General features: G+C 44.2%; 1 protein-coding gene and 1 long non-coding RNA gene across 3 annotated transcripts in view; one reads left to right on the forward strand and one right to left on the reverse strand.

Annotated features, from left to right (window-relative positions):
* The window catches only part of PAK1 (p21 (RAC1) activated kinase 1), a 296,992-nt gene that overhangs the window by 62,099 nt on the left and 213,818 nt on the right, over positions 1 to 21,075 (reverse strand). For both annotated transcript variants that reach the window (XM_069203912.1, XM_069203913.1), the window contains exon 8: positions 17,553 to 17,730. In XM_069203912.1, the coding sequence (XP_069060013.1) occupies positions 17,553 to 17,730 (178 nt within the window). The remainder of the gene's footprint in view (positions 1 to 17,552; positions 17,731 to 21,075) is intronic.
* Positions 1 to 21,075, forward strand: part of LOC138249801 (uncharacterized) — a 76,765-nt gene that overhangs the window by 15,515 nt on the left and 40,175 nt on the right. The window lies entirely within an intron of this gene.

Genomic DNA, 21,075 nt, shown 5'->3' on the forward strand with positions numbered 1-21,075 from the left:
GCAGGAACATGCGACATGTCTGCCAAAATCACAGCATCCAAGACAGGTCTCTTTGGAACCCAGCTGACCATTTCCCCTTTTCCAGCATTCTAGCAGTCTGTTGCTCCTCTCCGATTCGATGTGTTCAAATTGCAAAATAATTGAAAATGATTGAAAAGTGAAAAAGTGGTAATGTGCTGGAAATACATTAAAGCCTCAACATAGCACTCTGGAACTGGCTTCATATACAGATTAATAAAAAATTAGTTGTTGGCTTTGTGAAGCCAAATATTCTGCATTATCCACAACATCTGATCGACTTTGATGGAGCCCTGTGGTTCGCGGGTTGTAATTATTCTGCGACCTACTATTATTTTATTAACATAATTATTCATCACCCCTCCACAAGCCTTTGTTTTAGATACGCACACAAAAAATATTGTGTATGAGATCGCATAACTAATTATTATATTTATGGATTGCACGTCAGTGACATATGAGCATGGCTTGCAACCCACAGAGCTGCACCAAAGTTGCCCAAATGCTGAAAGCAATACAACAGATATTGCTTCTACATGCAGTTACATGTAATGACATTCTTCTAAAAGCTATCTGCAATCTCATCTCCTGTTTGTCGTCTTGGGCACCTGGTTGAAGAGAGGTGGCATGCAAGGATCTATGGTGAGGCCTATGCAAGAATGGACGCACTATGGAATCTCATTCCGGCACCATAGAGACAGACCCACCACTTCTTTCAGGGTCTCTTCCAGTTAGATGCTGCCAGACCCTAACCCAACCGAGGACCCATATATAATTTCTATGGCAATGCCTTACCTATAAATAAGGTCTGAAGTCTGGAACTACGCACAGATCCCGTCGAAGCAAACTGCGTGGCATCTACTGGGTGGTCAGAAGGAATACTCAATAAGAGGGTGAACTGTTTTCATCAGGAATAAATGGGATGTTTGCCATGAAAAAACTATAAAAGGTTTTCTAATGGTCAGGCATTCTGATTGACTGGATAAATACTGGAAGCTGAATGTGTGTGTCTATTGCCTGGCAAGTGGTTGCATTAGGCATTTCTGGACTTTTTGATTCCTTACTTCAAGAAGCACATTTTTCATTCTTAATGACCTAACGCCATTATGAAAGATTAATTTTGTGGGTTTTTTGAGGAGGTGATTTGCATAGATGAATTTCTTGAAATTGCTGCTACAGTTGAAGGTTTCCAATAAACATTGTACATTAACATCGTATGATCTCATTACAAGACTGGAGGCTACCATTATGCATAACATCTTTTAATGCCACTCCTGCAGCCGCGTTAAAGAAGTACATTACTCCAATAATACAAAGATCCAGAACCAGCACTCATAACCCATGAAATGTCCCCACATGGAATGCTTGCTCTCTTTTGAACGCCGTTCTTGTGGCAGATAGGTATTGCTTTATGTATGGATTATCACCTAGCGTGTATGACTAATTTCAGGGAGATGTGAGATTCAAAATGCTTCTAGTTTATAGAAATTGCGGGTGTTGTTTGTGGAAATGTGTTTGGTATGAAGTTCAGATATTTTGCCTAGAAACAAGCATATTTATTAATTGGTAAGTTGTTTTTTTTTTTTTTTTTGAAGATACAAGCAAAGAGCGACTATTTTACATATGGGCACATCGTTTTATTTTTTTACTTTTGTGAACATAAATTGTGGATATTGAATAACTGTTACGCGATTGTAGCGCGCTCAGTCTTAACTCACGTGGGAGATTCTCATGCTCAGAACAGTTGTTTTGAGACTCAGTTAATCTTTGGAGGTGGCGTTATAATAAGTCCAGTGAATCATGACGCTTGAGATCATATCTGATTTTGCGTGATTTGGTGGCCATTTTGAACTGGTCTAGGCCAGAGAGGGTGGAACATACAGAGTTTCACTCTGTGGAGTTGCAAAAACATTCTGTGAGATTCTCCAAACGGGTGGATTTAGGCATGTTTCGCTGCTTGTACTGAACTTTAGTGCTGGGAGCTTGTTCCGCACTGCAAATCAGCACAAACACCATCACACAGGCGCACCAGAGGGCGCTGCTTCTCGAGTTCATTTTGCTGCCGCTTGAGTAGATTTTCTACTCAAGCAGCAGCTTTCTCACCATGACCAGTCACGACCGCCTGCATTGGTGAATTCTCGCCGGGTGACCTCCAAGAGACCCAAAATTTGCTAGAGGACGCCAAATCGTCCTCCCCAACTTATTGTTGCCAAGCTGTTCGTGAGGAAAAACTCTGCCACGCGGCGGTTGGTGGAATTTGGCTAAAATTCCACCAGCTTCACCAGCGGGCCGCAATTTATCTCTCACCCCTCGTCTAGGCCAAACTAATTAACACTGAAATGTGTTAGTGCTGTCATTCAAGTGTGATTCACAAATCATTTTCAGTTGCTACTGTGAGTCATGACATTGAATTAGCATTTCTATTTCAACATTTATATATTTATAGATTTATTAATATATTTATATGTATTTACTGAGGAGGTTTTGTGACCAGGGTAGGGACCTACGACTTCTGAACATCAGAATTTTGTTGAAGACTTTCCTGAAGGCAGTCAGTCAGGATATTCTGAAAAGGATGATTCAACACATAATAAAAACTTCAGTTAGAGAGGCAAATGAATCTGTAATAGGAAAGAAATGGAATCTGGAGAGGAATACTTGTCTTTGTCAGAGGAAGAAATGGAAACATTGAGAAGAATTGAAAAAGAGAAAATGACATCGGGCATATCAGGACAGGGTGGATTTGTCTCTATTAAAAAGAAATGTATTCTTAGTGGCACACAAGGGACAGATGCCCTCCGCGACACACATGGGAAGTTAGTTGACGACTATTTGGAAATGGATTTAGGTGGTTGTTCGAGACAGAAGTTAACTAAGACTTTGATGAACATTTTTTTAGATATACAACAGGCCAATGATTTCAGTGGGAATCTGGTAAATGGCCTGAGGTCCATAATTGCTTCAAAAGAAGTGACTGAAAAATCTTTGGGGGAGGAGCTGTTTACCCCTCATGGTACAAGGCATCCGAAGTGTGCGGATAGTGGCCGCTGAAGCATGTTGGAAAGTTTATGAGGGAATGGATCAGGAAGCCTTTAGAGAAGGAAGTGAGAAGTGTTCTGAAGGTTCAGACTTCCAGACCAGGTATAGATGACAAGGTCTGTTGTACTCCTAATTGGACCAGAAATTATCTCATTCTTAATTATGTTTTAGGTTGGGTAGAGGCTCACGCAAATGTCTGGAAAGGTCTCCTAAGCAGTGCCAAGACAAAACTCTTGTGTTAGTTCTTTTGGCACGTATTTTGGACATGGCATAGGAGGCACATCTGAAGGACATGCTTGTGGATTTAGAATTATTAAGAGGTTGGACTCAAAGTTGGTTTGTCTTGGTAATGTCATTGCTGGTTGGATTACAGAAAGGAGGAAAGCAATTTTAATGAAAATAAATCTGAAGTTGGGAGACACGGCAGAGAAGGGAAATCTTAATTCCGTAAAAGAATAATAGTTGTAAAGATGAACCTAGAAAGTGTGGTGGCTCAGGAGTGGTGAAGGCATGAACTTTCATATGTGAGTTGGCATGGACCAAAAACTTCCCTAGCGGACAGAGGAGGGCTGAGGAATCTGCAATGAAGATGCCAAATAGTAGCACTGAGGTTATTATAGGTCATGGAATCAAGACGTACCAAGGATTGTAATATGAGGATCAGGCATGAAGGGAGGAAAGAAATCATGGGCACAGGAGTAGCGGAAAGGCTGAGCAGTGAGCGTCCCTCCCATTCTCAACACACATTAAAGGTTATAAAAAGGAATAGTTACAAGTCTAAGCACTGGCAGTCGCTTGGTGTGGCGTTCCAACCCATCATTTTTCACCCACTGTGCCACACTCTAAACAACAGCCCGCCTTATGCAAATCAGTACCGCCCCTGCCCCTCACGGGAACAGTCCTTCCCTAGCTGCCAGGTGAGGCCCCTCCAGGAGGCACCACAACCAAACCCCAACTGGTTTCAGCCTACTTAGGCCTCGTCAGTGAGATATATATGGGAACCTAAGGCTTGGACATCCTTCCCATTCCTCCATCTGGAGTCTGGTATGCAGAACTAAGCACCACACTGTTCTGCTCTCCAGGAAGCTGGAAACTCCAGCATCCACTGGAGGCACAAGATGCATGGTGAGGAGAAACTGACCCAAAACTCAGCCTCAATATAAGAGGCCAGGCTCTGTCTGAAGAGAAACTACAGGCTAACAATCTTTATAAAGAGTACATCCTTGACCAGTTGATTAATTAATACCAACAGTTCATCAGGCATGTAAGAATAATGTCACTTCAGTCTGTGAATGGCAGCAATTCGACAGCACTGAATCCATTAAGATTCATGTCTCTCCCCGCACTTTTCAGCACAATGCGCGCATGTAAATTCACAATTTTCTGCACAAATCAACTTGTCATAGAAACTTACATTTGTATTTAATTTACTTCCCATATTTCCATAACGAGCTGATAAGTTTCAAAAGTCATTTGCAAATATAAAAAATTGAATTCAGTATACTGAGCCCCAATACATTCTAGGGAGTCCCTTCTGTTTGAACTGAGACATCGAAGGCAACAGACACCAAATAAAAGCCAACAAAAGCCTCAGCACCTCTTCGGCTACTGAGTTCAGAACACAGAAAGTAAATCAAACACAAGCCACCCACCAAGGCAGTGAAACGTGGAGAAGGGCACAGTGTGGATACAACAGTACAGCGCAATGTCACATCAAGACCTATGCACCCCTTTACTGGGATAAGTCCATTTGAGATGATAAGGGATCGAGTTCTTGAGTCCAAAGTGTATCCTTGGTTTTTTAAATAAGTGATTCCAGGGGCGAAAGAGATACAAATTATAAAATCTAGAATAGCTGAAAGAACACATGAGACACAGATGTGTTTGAAAAGTCATTATAATGCCGGGGGGGGGGTGAGCTGCTTGCCTTCAGCTTGGCTTGGTGATTGGGTGAAAAGTCTCTTATCATTGTTCCATTAAAGGAGCTGCGAAATGTGATATCAACAGTCATACCTCAGTGTTGTCTGGAGGGAGTGCCAGGACTGATTCAAACAACTCCACCAGCCAAATAAACCAACCACTACTGCCAGACGTCGGGGGAAGGCAAGGCATTGTTCCAGACTGTGGCGGAGGCTTTCGGCATTCAGCAGGTCAACGGGGTGGCAACTTTTAGAGAGCTGGTTAGTGTTACCCTAGACCACACTATGAAACACACCGCACACACTGTGAGAGTCAGGCAAGCCACGCTTGCCGCTGATTGGGTGTGTGTGCTCAAAGGCCTTGCACTCTTCCACACAACACCCAGGATTCTCCTGCCTATCGAAAAGCACCAATAGGGCAGTGGTGGTGGTGGTAGTGGCGGCAGATGTGACAGTTTCTCAAATTCTCCCCAGGGGCCACACCTGTGATCCATTGTGTGAGATAATTTCTCTCATTAACAGCAGCACCAGAGGCTTCTGCCTTGAAAGTGTTACCGACTATCACTAAGCTACATAAGAATTTGTTGTAACTAAAACAATTGTTTTCTTTAGCATTTTGACTTCTTACCCTTTAACACATTTGATGATGAGGAAGGAGAGATGGAGGGGAGAAGGAGGTGGTGTTTCTTTATTATTAGGGGAACCCCCAATCTGTGTGTGTGTGGTGTGTGTATATATATATATATATATATATATATATATATATATATATATATGAATAGCTTTTAAATATTTATATATATATTTTTGCGGGTGAACCCCCCCCCCCAATTGCCTTTTTATAAATAAAAAAAAGAAATGTTTGAGTAGGGAAGGGTCCCTTCCCAAACCCACCTTATTCCACTGTCTGCTACCCTTTTCAAATGTACTCTTTACAACACCATACCCTTTCCCACCCCTGAGCCCCAAAGCCCCTATTAGCCCAAACCCCGTCAGTAAGGTAATGCCTCCTTGACATGGTTACTCCCTAACTTTTTGCCTTTGCTGATGCTAAGTTATGATTTGGAAGTGTGCTGGGACCCTGCTAACTAGGCCCCAGCACCAGTGTTCTTTCCCTAAAACTGTACCTTTGTCTCGACAATTGGCACAACCCTGGCACTCAGGTAAGTCTCTTGTAACTGGTACCCCTGGTACCAAGGGCCCTGATGCCAGGGAAGGTCTCTAAGGGCTGCAGCATGCCTTATGCCACCATGGGTACCCCTCACTTAGCACATGCACACTGCCTCACCGCTTGTGTGTGCTGGTGGGGAGAAAATGACTAAGTCTACATTGCACTCCCCTCAGAGTGCCATGCCAACCTCACACTGCCTGTGGCATAGGTAAGTCACCCCTCTAGCAGGCCTTGCAGCCCTAATGCACGGTGCACTATACCACAGGTGAGGGCATTTGTGCATGAGCACTATGCCCCTACAGTGGCTAAGCAAATCCTTAGACATTGTAAGTGCAGGGTAGCCATGATATGGTCTGGGAGTTTGTCAAACATGAACTCCACAGTTCCATAATGGCTACACTGAAAACTGGGAAGTTTGGTATCAAACTTCTCAGCACAATAAATGCACACTGATGCCAGTGTGCAATTTATTGTAAAATAAACCCAGAGGGCATCTTAGAGATGCCCCCTGAAAACATACCCGACTTCTAGTGTAGGCTTACCAGTTCCTGCCAGCCTGTCACACACCAGACATGTTGTTGGCCACCTGGGGAGAGTGCCTTTGCCACTCTGTGGCCAGGAACAAAGCCTGTACTGGGTGGAGGTGCTTCTCACCTCACCCTGCAGGAACTGTAACACCTGGCGGTGAGCCTCAAAGGCTCACCCCTTTTGTTACAGCATCTCAGGGCATCCCAGCTAGTGGAGATGCCCGCCCCTCTGGCCACTGCCCCCACTTTTGGCAGAAAGGCTGGAGGAGATAATGAGAAAAACAAGGAGGAGTCACCCACTAGTCAGGACAGCCCCTAAGGTGTCCTGAGCTGAGGTGACCACTGCCTTGAGAAATCCTCCATCTTGAGTTTGGAGGGTTCCCCCAATAGGATAGGGATGTGCCCCCCTCCCCACAGGGAGGAGGCACAAAGAGGGTGTAGCCACCCTCAAGGACAGTAGCCATTGGCTACTGCCCTCCCAGACCTAAACACACCCCTAAATTCAGTATTTAGGGGCTCCCCAGATCCCAGGAAATCAGATTCCTGCAACCTGAAGAAAGAAGAAGGACTGCTGACCTACGATCCTGCAGAGAAGGAGGAAGATGACAAATGATTTGGCCCCAGCCCTACCAGCCTGTCTCCAACTTCGAAAACCTGCTCCAGCGACGCATCCGACAGGGACCAGCGACCTCTGAAGCCTCAGAGGACTGCCCTGGACTACAGGACCAAGAAACTCCAGTGAACAGCGACCCTGTTCAAAACCAGCTACTTCTTTGCAACAAAGAAGCAACTTCCAAGGACTTCACGTTTCCTGTCGGAAGCGTGAGACTCTACACGCTGCACCCGACGCCCCCGACTCGACCTGCAGGAAACCAACACCTCAGGGAGGACTCCCCGGCGACTGCGAGCCCGTGAGTAACAAGAGACGACCCCCCTGAGCCCCCACAGCAACACATGCAGAGAGAATCCAGAGGCTCCCCCTGACCGCGACTGCCTGTAACAAGGGATTTGACGCTTGAACCAACACTGCACCCACAGCCCCCAGGACCTGAAGTAACCGAACTTCGATGCAGGAGTGACCCCCCAGGCTACCCTCTGCCTTGCCCAGGTGGTGGCTGTCCCGAGAAGCCCCCCCTGTGCCTGCCTGCACCGCTAGAGTGACCCCCGGTTCCCTCCGTTGAAACCTATACAAAACCTCATACCTGCTTTGAACACTGCACCCGGCCGCCCCTGTGCCGCTGAGGGTGTGTTTTGTGTGCCTACTTGTGTCCCCCCCAGTGCTCTACAAAACCCCCCTGGTCCGCCCCCCAAGGACGCAGGTACTTACCTGCTGGCAGACTGGAACCGGAGCACCACTGTTCTCCATAGGCGCCTATATGTTTTGGGCACCTCTTTGACCTCTGCACCTGACCGGCCTGAGCTGCTGGGGTGGTAACTTTGGGGTAACCTTGAACCCCCAATGGTGGGCTGCCTATGCCCCAGGACTGAGACTTGTAGTGTTTTACTTACCTCCTAATCTAACCTTTACTTACATCCCCCAGGAACCGTTGATTTTTGCACTGTGTCCACTTTGAAAATAGCTTATTGCCATGTTCACAAAGACTGTACATGATATTGATTTCATTCAAAGTTCCTAAAGTATCTAAGTGAAGTACCTTACATTTAAAGTACTAACAGTAAATCTTGAACCTGTGGTTCTTAAAATAAACTAAGAAAATATATTTTTCAATACAAAAACCTATTGGCCTGGAGTAAGTCTTTGAGTGTGTGTTCCTCATTTATTGCCTGTGTGTGTACAACAAATGCTTAACACTACCTTCTGATAAGCCTACTGCTCGACCACACGACCACAAAATAGAGCATTAGAATTGTCTACTTTTGCCACTATCTTACCTCTAAGGGGAACCCTTGGACTCTGTGCACACTATTTCTTACTTTGAAATAGTATATACAGAGCCAACTTCCTACACCGGCCCATCCCTGAACCCTAAAAACTCCTTACTACCCCATAACCTTACCCAGCCCGAACCTTAAAAATCTCTTAGTACCCCATACTTTTACCTGAAACTAAAAAATATTTTACTAGGGCCTACCCTTAGCCATAATACACCTTACATCTTACACCTCCAAACCCTCACCCACCCCTAAACTCTAAAAAATCCCTTTAAATCCCTGCCTACCCTTAGCCACCCCTGAACCCTAAAAAGCCCTTTCTACCCTGTACACTAACCTACCACTAACCCCTAAAAACCACTTTAACACTCTTACCACCATGACATCATAATTATGAAATTTAAAAATAAATACCTGTGTGGTAAAGTACTACGTGGCAAAGTATCAAAACAAGCCTGCGATGTAATTACCTGTATGGTACTTACCTGTGTGGTAATGTCCTGGAGTGTACAGGCCACAGCGTTAAAGACTGTTAAATGTAGCTGTTATTAGAGCTGATAATGCACCAGCCCTTCTGCCTTAGCGGTGATTTCATTATTGACTAAAGAGGCAAGAGTCTAAAGAGGCAAGTCAGTTGTTTTGTGCCTCCTATATATGTACATACTGTTGCTATACATGGAACAACATGATGGTCCATTAGACCATAAAGGAGAGATTTCTGTACAGTGTGCAACCCGAACTGAATTACTTCAAGGTGCTCCAAAATATGATGGCCGTGGAAAAGGGGGCAGAGTGCAGAGATTAAATTGCTCACGGTCACACACTTTGGTCAAGCTGGACTTGAAACCAGGGTCTTCGGGTCAGGCCCTGCAACTAGTTTTTGCACCGCGCCCCACAAAAGCCTCTGACTGGCCTACAACGCCTGAGTTCTGAATAGGTGACTGGCTGTCTTCTCACTGTCCTATTAATGCGGAATCTTTACTCAGTAAAACAATGAGAGTTGTAAAGGTGAACCTAGAGTGAGTGGTGACCAGTACTTAATTTGAGCAGGTGGTTGCCAGTGTGGGGCACCGGCACTTATTTTTGAGGGCTGGCACTTATTCTTCTGCATCAGGTAATTACTGCGACCATAAGACATGGGGGAAGAGAAAGGCGGAAAAGTGTCACAAATGGAGAAAGCTGCAAATGAGCCAAGGGGCAGGGAGGGGCTGTAAATGGATTAAAACGGCCAGAGATGGCTTCAGGATTATGCTGCCTCAGTATTCTGTACTCGCACATTTTAGTGCAGCAGGCGCGTGTTCCAGAGGAGAGCTCTGGGTCCGGCACATTTTTATTTACAAATTAAGCACTGGTGGTAACTGAGAAATGGTGAAGGCAGTGACCAGACCTTTGATACCCGTGTTAGCCTAATAAGACCAATTAGACCCAGGGCCACCTTTAGCACTGGCGGTGCCCGGTGCGACAGTCTTTTTTGGCACCCTCTACCCCGTGACCACCTCCTCTGATTCACTCACTACCACCCGGCAAATGTATCCCTCATCTCTCCGAATCCCCCCTTTCACATACATTCCTTTGTTTTAAAGTGCTTGTAAGGGCTCAGCTATCCACATAAAATATATTTCTGTTCTTTGCAGCAGGCATATTAACCCTCTGCACTACTTTATGGCGAGTCAAAGCCGCCACTAGACAAAACTCCCATCTCTGTCTGTAGCAGGAACATTAATCACAAGAGGTATCTTGACATTTTAATTGCTTTCTGGGGGCTGGGCGCACAAGGAACTTTTCAGCAGATGCTTTTAAATCGTAAGTTTCCTAAGTCATTGCTAAACACAGCGCCCCCTGAATACAGTGCCCCCCCAATCCGGGTCAGCACCCGGTGTGGCTGCACCGCCCTAAAGCAGGCCCTGATTAAACCAATGAGACCCTAGCAGACACAAGGGGGCTGCAGAATTAACACTGCAGATGCCAAATGACAGCAGAGAGGTTATTACAGGTCGTGCACTCATGACGTACCAAGGGCTGGGAGACTAGTCTCAGGTATGAATAGAGGCCCTCGGCCAAACAGCTAAACCAAACAACCACACATTTCTTAAAACGCACCGGACTGAACCCATCAAGCCACAGAACACCAAACCCCAATCAGGTATTTAATGAACATGCGTAAACACTATTTGTTACTTAGATGTATTGGAGACTGTTTGCCCCGCAGGCCCTGAGGGGCCCCTCAGCACAGTGCACTGTGCACGGGCGGGAGGCCCCCGACTGGGTCCCGGGGAGAGGGTCCCAGGCTCGAAGTACTTTGCAGCATCCCTCCCCCCTTCAAGTTTCGCCACTGGTGGTGAGCACGGGTGTGAGGCGCTACAACAATGACGTGATTGAAGCGGGAGCGCCATGTTTATAACCTGAGTTTATAAATCCAGCAGATTGGAAGGACACCGCGCAGTAGAAGCCTAGTGACGAGACGCAAAGCACGTTGTCCGTCAGACACGGGGCCGCGGGCCTTTGTGCTCCTCATTAGAGGCACTTTCATGTCTACACAAAAGCTGCTGAGCCGTGGGAAGTCTGCAGTACTGATGCTGCGGCCCCAGGCGCCCAGTTCCAAACCCTGGCATCGCCCAAGATCCAAATTAACTTTGTTCCACTTGAGAGCGAAACCATGACGGAGATTTCGACGAGGTAGCCACGACGCAGCTTCCAGGGGGTGTTTTGGGGGTGTAATGCTTAAGCAGGGACGTTTTAGGATTTCGGGGGCCCTCTTCGGAACAGCTTTGAATTTATGATCCAATTTTAGCGCGTTCATGCCCTCGTAGGCCAGGCTACTCACAGCGCACAGGCGCACTCGTCCAAAAGCTAAATGTGTTGACATCTAATATTTAGGGTTAGTGACCTGTTTTTAACATTGCAACACAGCAGCTAATTCACTCTTATCAAATCCCCGTGACACCCTCCCATTGCTCATAAGTGGAGTCCCTTTTTGATATGAAACAACCTTTTTTTTACGGATGCTGCATGAAACATAAACGCAAGATTTCTCTGCAAAACGTCTGTAATAGGCGCTCTCACACCACCCACCTTAAAATATTAAATGAAAAGGTATTTAAAACAATTGATTCAAGATGATCAGGGCAAGAGTCTCAGCTGAACAGAGCTGTCTGTGTCGGGGACCCCTGAAAGGATGGGGGCCCTGGGCCAGAGCCCCCTTTGCCTGTGTCTTAAAACATATCTGTGCTTAAGAGGGCAGAGGAGAATGTCGCTGGCTTCCCCATGTCGGCCTGGTGTGTGTATCTTACACATGCTGTGGGAATACTGCGGAGTAGCAGCCCATCCATTTCATTAATAATAAACATACTGTAAACTATTGCTGTCAGTGACTAGTTTTAAAAAACAAATTATGGCCTTAGCATCCTCATTAAGGCGCATCTCAATTTCATAGCGAAACAAGCACTGACAAAGCCAATAAGTGGGATTTTTTTAATAGTAACACTATTGTGAGTTTTGTCTGCGCCTCTGAAGATACCAGCAGTTTTTGCACAGCTGGAAGAGGGGCAGACAAAGGCGTGGGCAGCACTTGAAACGGAAAGAGCATAGTGCCAGTGTCACTAGAGTTACTTAGCAGAACCACCAGCAGCACACATGTATTTGGAGAGTACCAGCACTTTTCAACCATATGTTATACATGTACTCCATGCAAGAAGTTGCATGAAAAATGTGGGGCCCTAATATGGGAGCGCCCCAAGAAGCATCTGCACTGGACAAGGTGAATTTACATCCATATGACAATATCTTGGCTACTCAGTTGGAACAAAATATACCACAGGCCCTGAGACACCAACAATACACAACAGTATCCACCAGGTTGTTTCATCCCTGTGTCTCCTACGGAACTTTCAGTGACACTGCTGTGCGGTTCTAGCATGTAAGACGAAGAAGGGTAGCCTTACCCCTTTCCCCCCAACCTGTCAAAATAGAAACAGCGGGCTCTGGATCCATGTACTTTTTAAGGTTTGGCTTGCCAGCTCTGCTGTCGCCAAACAATGACATCAACGTTAAAAGAGCTTTTGGAAGAACTACAGAAAGAGGTTTTGGCTCTGCCCAGATGTTGGTAGTCAGGAGTACAATGTGATTCGCCATTCGTTTAGCTATCCAGCTGCCTAGGCTAGCAGAGGTATGGCTGCCTGAGCTTGGACTTTCAGGGGGGTGGCAGACGAGGACAGACAGACACACACACCCCCCCTTCCCCACCCCGCTGCCGCCTTTATTTAAAGCATTTACTGTGTCCTAGATAAATTATGGGATTTTTTCCACTGGCAGCAGCACAGGTGGGAAAATGGCACAAAGGAGTGATAGTCCCAGCACCCTCATCGTCCATCATTAACTTGAGACATCAAAGTGCACTTTTGTGTTTGAGAGCAGTATCGGATGCCTAGGGCATTACTAATCTACATGGATGTACAGGTTGGGCTTGACAACTGTGCAACTGTCACCTGACCGAAAAGAGCTTTCAGACTGCTACTGGGAGAGTGGCTTAAGCTCGACTCACATTTTGGTTCCTTTAAGTACAGGACTGACTGAGCCAAATTTATGTGGTTCCACTAAAATACTGCCTGCACTGCTTATTTGGCAAAGCTTAAGTTTACACTCGATACAACAGGACTGAATTGGTTATGTTGGTAAGCTAATGATCACAGCTATAGGCCTGATCTGTTTATTATGAAACGCTATAATAAATTAATTTAAGCCGGACATATTTATTGTAAAAGGCTTATGTTAAAGGCAATAGGCATTTAGGTGTGGATTGTTACTGCTCTATGTTAAAGCCTACAGATAGGTATTTTGTTACTTGGAATCTCATAGTTCACAGTAGTAGGCAATGGTTTTGGTGTTGGCTACCTCGTGTGACAAAATGTGGATACAGAAAGTTTGCTCTATGAGAATTTCAGTTTATTTTGCCCTGCCAGGCCCCAGGCCAGGTCCCCTTAAAGTACTGCATGTACAGCACAAGGGCTGCTGGTTTTCTAAGTCTCAGCAGAGTGGCCACGGTTTTAAAGCCCACAATCTGACCATCTCTCTCAGTAAAGCTTCTCACAAGGATTTAATTCTCCTGTGCCTTATATGTGGATGACCTATTCTGTTTTGTTTAGTGTAGAGTTCTACTTTTCAGGGCCCCTTGGCTCTGTTACTGTGATTTTGCCCAATGGATGGTGCTCTTTAGAGGGAGTTGGGTCTTATCACCTTCGTGCGACCCATGTGAGTGAACAGTCTGCTCCAGACAGGTATTTTATGGGCCGGGCCACGGACCTGACTCTATGACAGATTTTGTGGTTACTCTTTTTATTTAAAGCCTGGTAGTGGAGGAACAACTCCCCATTCAGTTTGTAATTCCTTTAGCATAAACTCTCCAAAAGGTGGGTACTGGCCTTACGCTATTAACATGTTTCACTCATACGCAGAGTTAATGTTAAGAAGCCCTGTTTGCAATTTGGTACCTAAAAAAAACCTACACAAGGTGATAAAACAGTAGCTGAAAAGCGAATATCCTCACGTTTCCCACAAGCAATTTTCTCTCCATTAGACTCATTCAGGCTGGGCCAATGCACCATCACCCACTGGCCTTCCGGAAGCCAAAATCCTGTAAGAAAAATCTCAAATATTCCTCAAAGTCACTTGTTGGGTTTGAAGGGGGGACCTAGGGAGTTGGCAACTGACACCTCAGGTATGCCTTATGTGAGACTGACACAGACACATTGCTCAGTGAATTAATTTCCCTCCTGCAGAGGTCTATGTTTATTCTGCAGGACCTATGCTGGAATCCAGTGAAGAGGTTCTGGTTCTGTGCCAATAAAATTATGTCATGCCTACTCCGAGGTGCTGTTATCTTCCCTCTCACAGTCACCACCACTAGGCTGCACAGATGGATGGGATGTCAGCTAGTGCTAATGAATCCATATTTCTATTGCCAAAGAGCTCATGTGTTTTGAGGATATAATGGCAGCAAGCACTTCTGAGAAATGCTTCTTACCATCCTATTTTAATGAATGTATATAGCAGCATTTGTATGAAAAAACCTCACTTGGGGCCAACAAATTGCTGAGCAAGGGTAAGAAGCTAAGAGCAAATTCAAAGCAACAGGGATATGTAGAGTGCTGTACGGGGAAGGGTAACATTGCATGTGCTTACATTTTCAGTTTCTTCCTAACTGTTGAAGTAGTTCAGTGGTTGTAGTGCTCCAGATCCTCAATGTGTCGATAGGAAAAATACAACCTTCTGGTCTTTTCTTTCTTGAACCTCTTCATCAATAGTCTGGCCTGGCTCCTGGTGTGGTGCTATGCGCGGAGGTGGATAGTTTGTTGCCATGTGAGTTGGGGTACCATTTCTGTTGGCCCTGTAAATGATGCAGCTGGCCCTGAACATGATACAGGTCTGCACCACTAATGTTGTGTGGCACAATGTGCAGGGTGACTTTGATGTCACAAACTAAAATGATAGATGGAGTGTTGAAACTTTTCAAACACTCACCCCCAGTCACAGATCTGGGCTTAATCCATTGTTATTTTGCTCGCCACATCACCCTACCTAGTTTGGACCCAGCCATATGCAAATCAGTCTTGAAACTTTTCCCCATGGGAACAATCCAGTCCGAACTGCCATATACAACTACGCTTGTTCCAATAAAGATGTACAACTTTGCTTAGTTTTGTTAAAGTCTTCACTTCACTTGACTTTGGGTCACTAGATCTTTTTGTGGCAGAAAAGCAGATATAGTTTCGACAGGGAATTTGAAAGGCCAGGAAATAATACTGTAGTCTCTGTGAAGATTATTTTTGTAAAGATTATTTTCTACATTGCTTACCGAAAGATAACCATGCAAACTAATTGCTTGGGAAGTATTCCACAGGAGAGATGTATAACTCCAGACAATTTATAGCAATATTTTAGTTTGCTCAGTGTAAGACACTGGGTCCTCTCCTTTACTAAAACTGGGTACAATTACAGTCTATTCTGATTTAAGGTTGTCTGTAGTCAACTTTTATATGAAAACAATGAAGGCGGCTAGTATATCCAAATATGGGATGCTACAACAGTGGCGTGGAGCATCAGAGAAAGAATTAGATCTAAAACACTAACGGACATAGGAAGAGGAACTCAATTTTGCTTTTACTCCAATCTATGTTTGATTCCTGTTGAGGTTGGGAATGAATGGTCTTTGCAATAAAAAAATACACTAAAAGAGTGCATAGTATGGATGACATGCTAGAAATCCAGGGAGAAATGTCCAGGTGATCCAATATTTCTTGGATTCTCCAATACATTACAGCCAGTTAAAAGTCCAGGTTTATTATTATTTTTTGACAATTTCAACCCACAGAGGATCCTACCAACAACAGGCAGTCATTACCCCTAACTTCTGACCTCTATAAAATTACAAAAGCAAGTAGTAAGCAGTTGCTTTCATCAATTAAACTAGTTACAATCTTCATTGTCTCATCTTAGCCAGCTGTAAAATGCCAGGGAGGTAGACAAGAATGTGGCTGTAAATTGTTGGATCAACTATTTTTTTTATATTCAGCACTCTCAGACAAAATCTTTTAGAGGCTGCAGACGGGGCGGGACGGTAAACCCAAATTAGCCTGGGAGAAATGCTACTCAAACAAGTCTCACTTTGAAGGTGGGCCTACCTGCGGGGCATGGCTGGGTCATGGCTGATCATCCGCCTCTAAACCAGCCCCTAGCCAGAGAAATGCCTGCGTGGCCAGCCTGGGACTGACTGACGAGGGTACAGACTGTAGCAGCCTAGGTCATCATTGTTCTAAGAAAGAAAGTCCAACTCTGTATGGTGTAAAGATCTCTACACTGGCTCCCCATGACACACAGAATTGGGGCCAACATTGGCCATTTGAGTGTTTTAAGTATCTTCAAGATCTTCTTCGTACCTACCTCAAACACAGGATCCCCAGCTATTCTTCAGCGCACAGCTTACATATCACAAACAGAGGACTACAGGTGATTCAAGACTACCACCTTACATTTAATTAGGGCTGATCTTTAGATTCATCTTTCTACCATTCCCTTCCTTTAGAAAGGTGTTCAATCCCCATGCTCTACACGTTTAGAAAGTCTAAAAATCACTTTCCTACGAACAAGATTTACACCATTTGAATTCATGCCAAGATACCCTATGTATGTGTTATAAAAATGTTCAATCTATCTATTAATTCTACATTTAAGCAATTACACCTGGCTGCGTTGACGATATGATCATCACCATCAGCAGTACGTAATCACAGGGCAATAACACTTATCGGGCCACCGCTATAAGTGATAATATATATGATCATTATTTTTTCATTTGAGAATAGAAGAGTAGTTAATAATTTGGAAACTGTCCATTTAAACTCAAATGCCAGGCCAAGCCAGAAACAATTGAACATTTTAAATTAAACATTTCAATTCCACTATATCTTTACAAACCTTATATGTGAGACAGAACACCTGGATCAATTTCCTAATAGATTGGAGTTGTATCTTTGACACTAGGCACAGTTCCTCAAATTTATACTACATCATTCTTCTTGAACTATTTCATGCTTATCAGTAGATTGTGTTTATATATTACTATTTTTACCACTCAAGTAATAATGACAAACGCTCTACATAATAAACACAAATATTTTTACGGAGAATTCTTTACCACATACAGTGATGTAGTTCAAACTCAGATAGTATAGATGTACAACTGTGAAAAGCAAAGAAAACACACCAGACAATACATCCTCATAGCTCAGAAAATGAATGAATTTAAATTTATAAGGTGCACTACTACAAATGGTGTACAGGACACATTTTCTTTTATTAACACAAACAACTCATCTTAATGGTCAAGGAATTGTCCATATTTTATAGCATTTTTGCGCTTGCTTTCTCCATACCGTTCAAAGTCCCAAATTTATAGGATATCCCAATAGGAAAACAGAAAAGAAAACTCACTTAGTTTTTCTAGGATCTCTTCATCTGACATTTTGGGCTTCTTCTTTGGCTTCTCTGCATTTTTCGTTACGAGGTCAGAAGGTGTTGTGACATTTTCAATAGAGGGAGAGATTGGAGAGGTAGCCACATCTCTGGTCAGCGGGGCAGGGAGAGGCTCAATAACGGAGCGAGTATATATCTATTATGGAAAGGGGAAAGATTTTCTGTCAAATTTCGAAAGAACTTCCACCCACACACAAACCAGGATATGAGGAATGACTATATGAGACATCTGGGGATAAAGGTTGGTCACACTATGAATATGCTGCTTCGCTGTTACTATGAGGTGGTAGTCAGGACACTAACGCAGTCAGTAGAATTAGGGATAAAGGTGGCATCGTCGGAAATTAGTTATTCCTGTTTTCTAGCTCTGCTAAGTGATTGTTCATAACCAATATGTATTGCACTGGTTTTCTGATACTGGCCATCAGTCCCATGTGCAAAGGGTGAGGGCATTAGTTCACTAAAATGAGGTGCTGGGATGTTTTTAGACAAACTTCGGTATTGTGTAGAGAAATTATTAACTGAGCTTTGTTGGGAGGGCCTATTTAAAACAATGGGGAATGAGATTGCCATACTGTTTAATGCTGCAAATATTGCAGGAATTACTTTTTTGACTCAAGATTGCAACCTTACAATTATGCACATAGGTGACCTATTTGTGGCTAACTTGTTTATTACATTAGAGGAATTTAGGAGCCAGGGAGTGTGTGTGGAGTGGGAGCTAGTATACTGGACATCTTTGTATATTACAGAAATGAGCATGATTTTGAGAAATGTTTTCATGGCTTCTCCAAGCACCCGTACACAGCCAACGCACTCAATAAAGCCATTTACATGAAAGGCAGTGCAGGTTGGTATCCATTCTGCATAAAGTGGTGGTGGGTTCTTTACGGGTTGCACAAAGGAGAAGCAGAGACATACGAGATGCAGTTGCCCAGGCACCTCTGTCAGATGATCAGTGGGAATGTTACGTAGGCAGACGAACAACCAGATACAGAGTTTGACTGATGGGATACCCCTTCAAAACATTGCTGATAGTCCATCTAATGTATTATAAGTGCCATAGGATATAATGCATTTGTAATACAGCTAACGGGAAATCCACCACAATTGTGACAGAGTACCTCATATGCCAAGCTCTAAATAAGTCACCAAAAATATCAGAAACAATGTAAAATAGAGTGCTGTTGAGGAAAGAATGCATCACATATTGGTAGTATTTGAAACATCTTCTGCCCCCGGACCTGCTCCCTTTTTTGTGTGAACCCCACCAGTGCACAGGGAGTGTCCCACACCTCACGGATCACATGCTGCCGCCTTGCTTGGGGCATTACAAATTTTCCTTCTATAGTCGTTCCAGTGTTCCCAAATCTTGTTCCATTTTTGTGAGCAGCCTCAGCTCTCAGATATACATAAAAAACCCACTTACCTTCTTAGGGAGATGCGTTTGTTTCTCCTCCATCTCCGTCAGCTTCCAAGCAGCACACAGGTTCCCAGCCAATCACATTGCTGCTGTCACCAGCGTGACAGCAGCGTCCTGATTGGTGTGAGAGGCCTGCTTCAACGCTCAGATTGGGAGTGGGAGCCTGTGCATGTTCTCTACCCAGCTGTATTGTACAGCTGAATGGAGAACATGCAAAGTGTGCATCTCTGTTTGGTCGCCCCAACACGGCCAGCCAAACAGATGTGTACTTTATCATGCACATACCCCTTCTCCAGCCCTGCCCCCTTACTCCCAGGAAAAATAAAATCATAATAACATAGTGCTATTATCATTTTATTTTTCCTTTTACAAAAATCCAGATGGGCGACGCTCCACCGCCTTAGCAGAGGAGCTGCCCCTGGGTATAAGGTACCGTCCTGGCTACAACCTCGTCTACAACTGGTGTTTGTTGTTTTACCTATCTTGAACAAGGTCGCTGGGGAATAATATGTAAGGTGGAGCATTTTTAACTGTACTAGGCGAAAACCTGAACGTATGGCTTCCTCCCTGAGAAAGGTTGTGACCTCATGCCTATTATCAGCCACTACTCTCCCACTGATACTAGAGGTGGAACAAGGGATAAGCTGGCATAGATTGCTGGTAGATCCAGCAGATTAGGTTCTTGAGATGTCAATGCTAGAAATGCATGCGGTAAACATTCCCCACAGGGACCAACATACTCAGCTGTTAACATAACTTCTTCATCAGCCACTTTCGAAGTCACAGCTTTTAGATGGGAACCTTACTCAAGGTTTGATTCATAAGTAAAGAGGGAACCACCTCAGCAACCCAATCAACTATTGCTACATTTCTTGGCACCAATAGTGACAATGCTTGATGATGTATCTGCCACCAGTCCCTTCTCCTATTGGCCAAAAATTATGTCCTCTACAACAGTAGATACATAAGGACACATAGCCTTTTCCACTTCCAAAACATACAAAGAGATGATTTTTCCAAATGTATAATTGTGATATGCATTAAATCCTCCCCTTCTAGTCTGTGTATACAATACCTACCTTCTATACAAAATTAATCTTCAAAATCCACATTTTTTTGACTTGCTGTCCTGGTCCAGAATCTACAATCCAGCTCTCATTATTGCTGTGTGATGAAAGACCTCCTGGATTTTACAGCACCTCACCAAACCTCTAAGCACTTCGAAGTGGTTGGAAAGTGGCCTACACTTCTATATACATTCCTAAAACAAACAAGGTTTCCTGCAAACAAAGACAACTTGGGCATTACCCATTGGGTCGATAAACCACTCATGATGGTGATCATAGACCTAACTTACGGTCATTGCAAAACATCAAGAGCTACCTCTAAGCTTTTTATTTGTCCTCTTCACACTACCATGGAAATTCTAAACCATAAGATCATCTTACAGCCATTAAATACCATTAATAGATGAATGGCAGTTCTGTGGTCTGCACCTGCACTGAAGATTATTAGGTGTGCAAACATATTTGACAAAATGATCTCACCAAATTGATGAAAAAATAAATTTGCCATGCAGGGACTGTCACATAGTTAGCTGACAGACAGATTCTGATGCCTGAAATAGCTTGGAAGAGCCTTAACGTGCCATACTGTGAACTCTATACATCAGATCTTGCACTGATGTTGATATCAGGGTTGTAGGTACCATCTCAAACTGAAACACAGGTTTGGGGTTAGAAATGGTCACTCCTGCTTACTGCACGTGTCAGAGGAACTGTGAATCTGCTAATCTGGGGTCTGATGTGGGTGGATCTCAGTTTTACCCTTCCCGGATTCAGATTAGGGGGGTTATTACAACTTCGGAGGAGGTGTTAATCCGTCCCAAAAGTGACGGTAAAGTGACGGATATACCACCAGCCGTATTACGAGTCCATTATATCCTATGGAACTCGTAATACGGCTGGTGGTATATCCGTCACATTTGGGACGGATTAACACCTCCTCCAAAGTTGTAATAACCCCCTTAGTTTGTGTCCTTGACAAGGTGCAAATGGT

This window comes from Pleurodeles waltl, chromosome 8 (assembly GCF_031143425.1).
Source record: "Pleurodeles waltl isolate 20211129_DDA chromosome 8, aPleWal1.hap1.20221129, whole genome shotgun sequence".
Classification (NCBI taxonomy): domain Eukaryota; kingdom Metazoa; phylum Chordata; class Amphibia; order Caudata; family Salamandridae; genus Pleurodeles; species Pleurodeles waltl.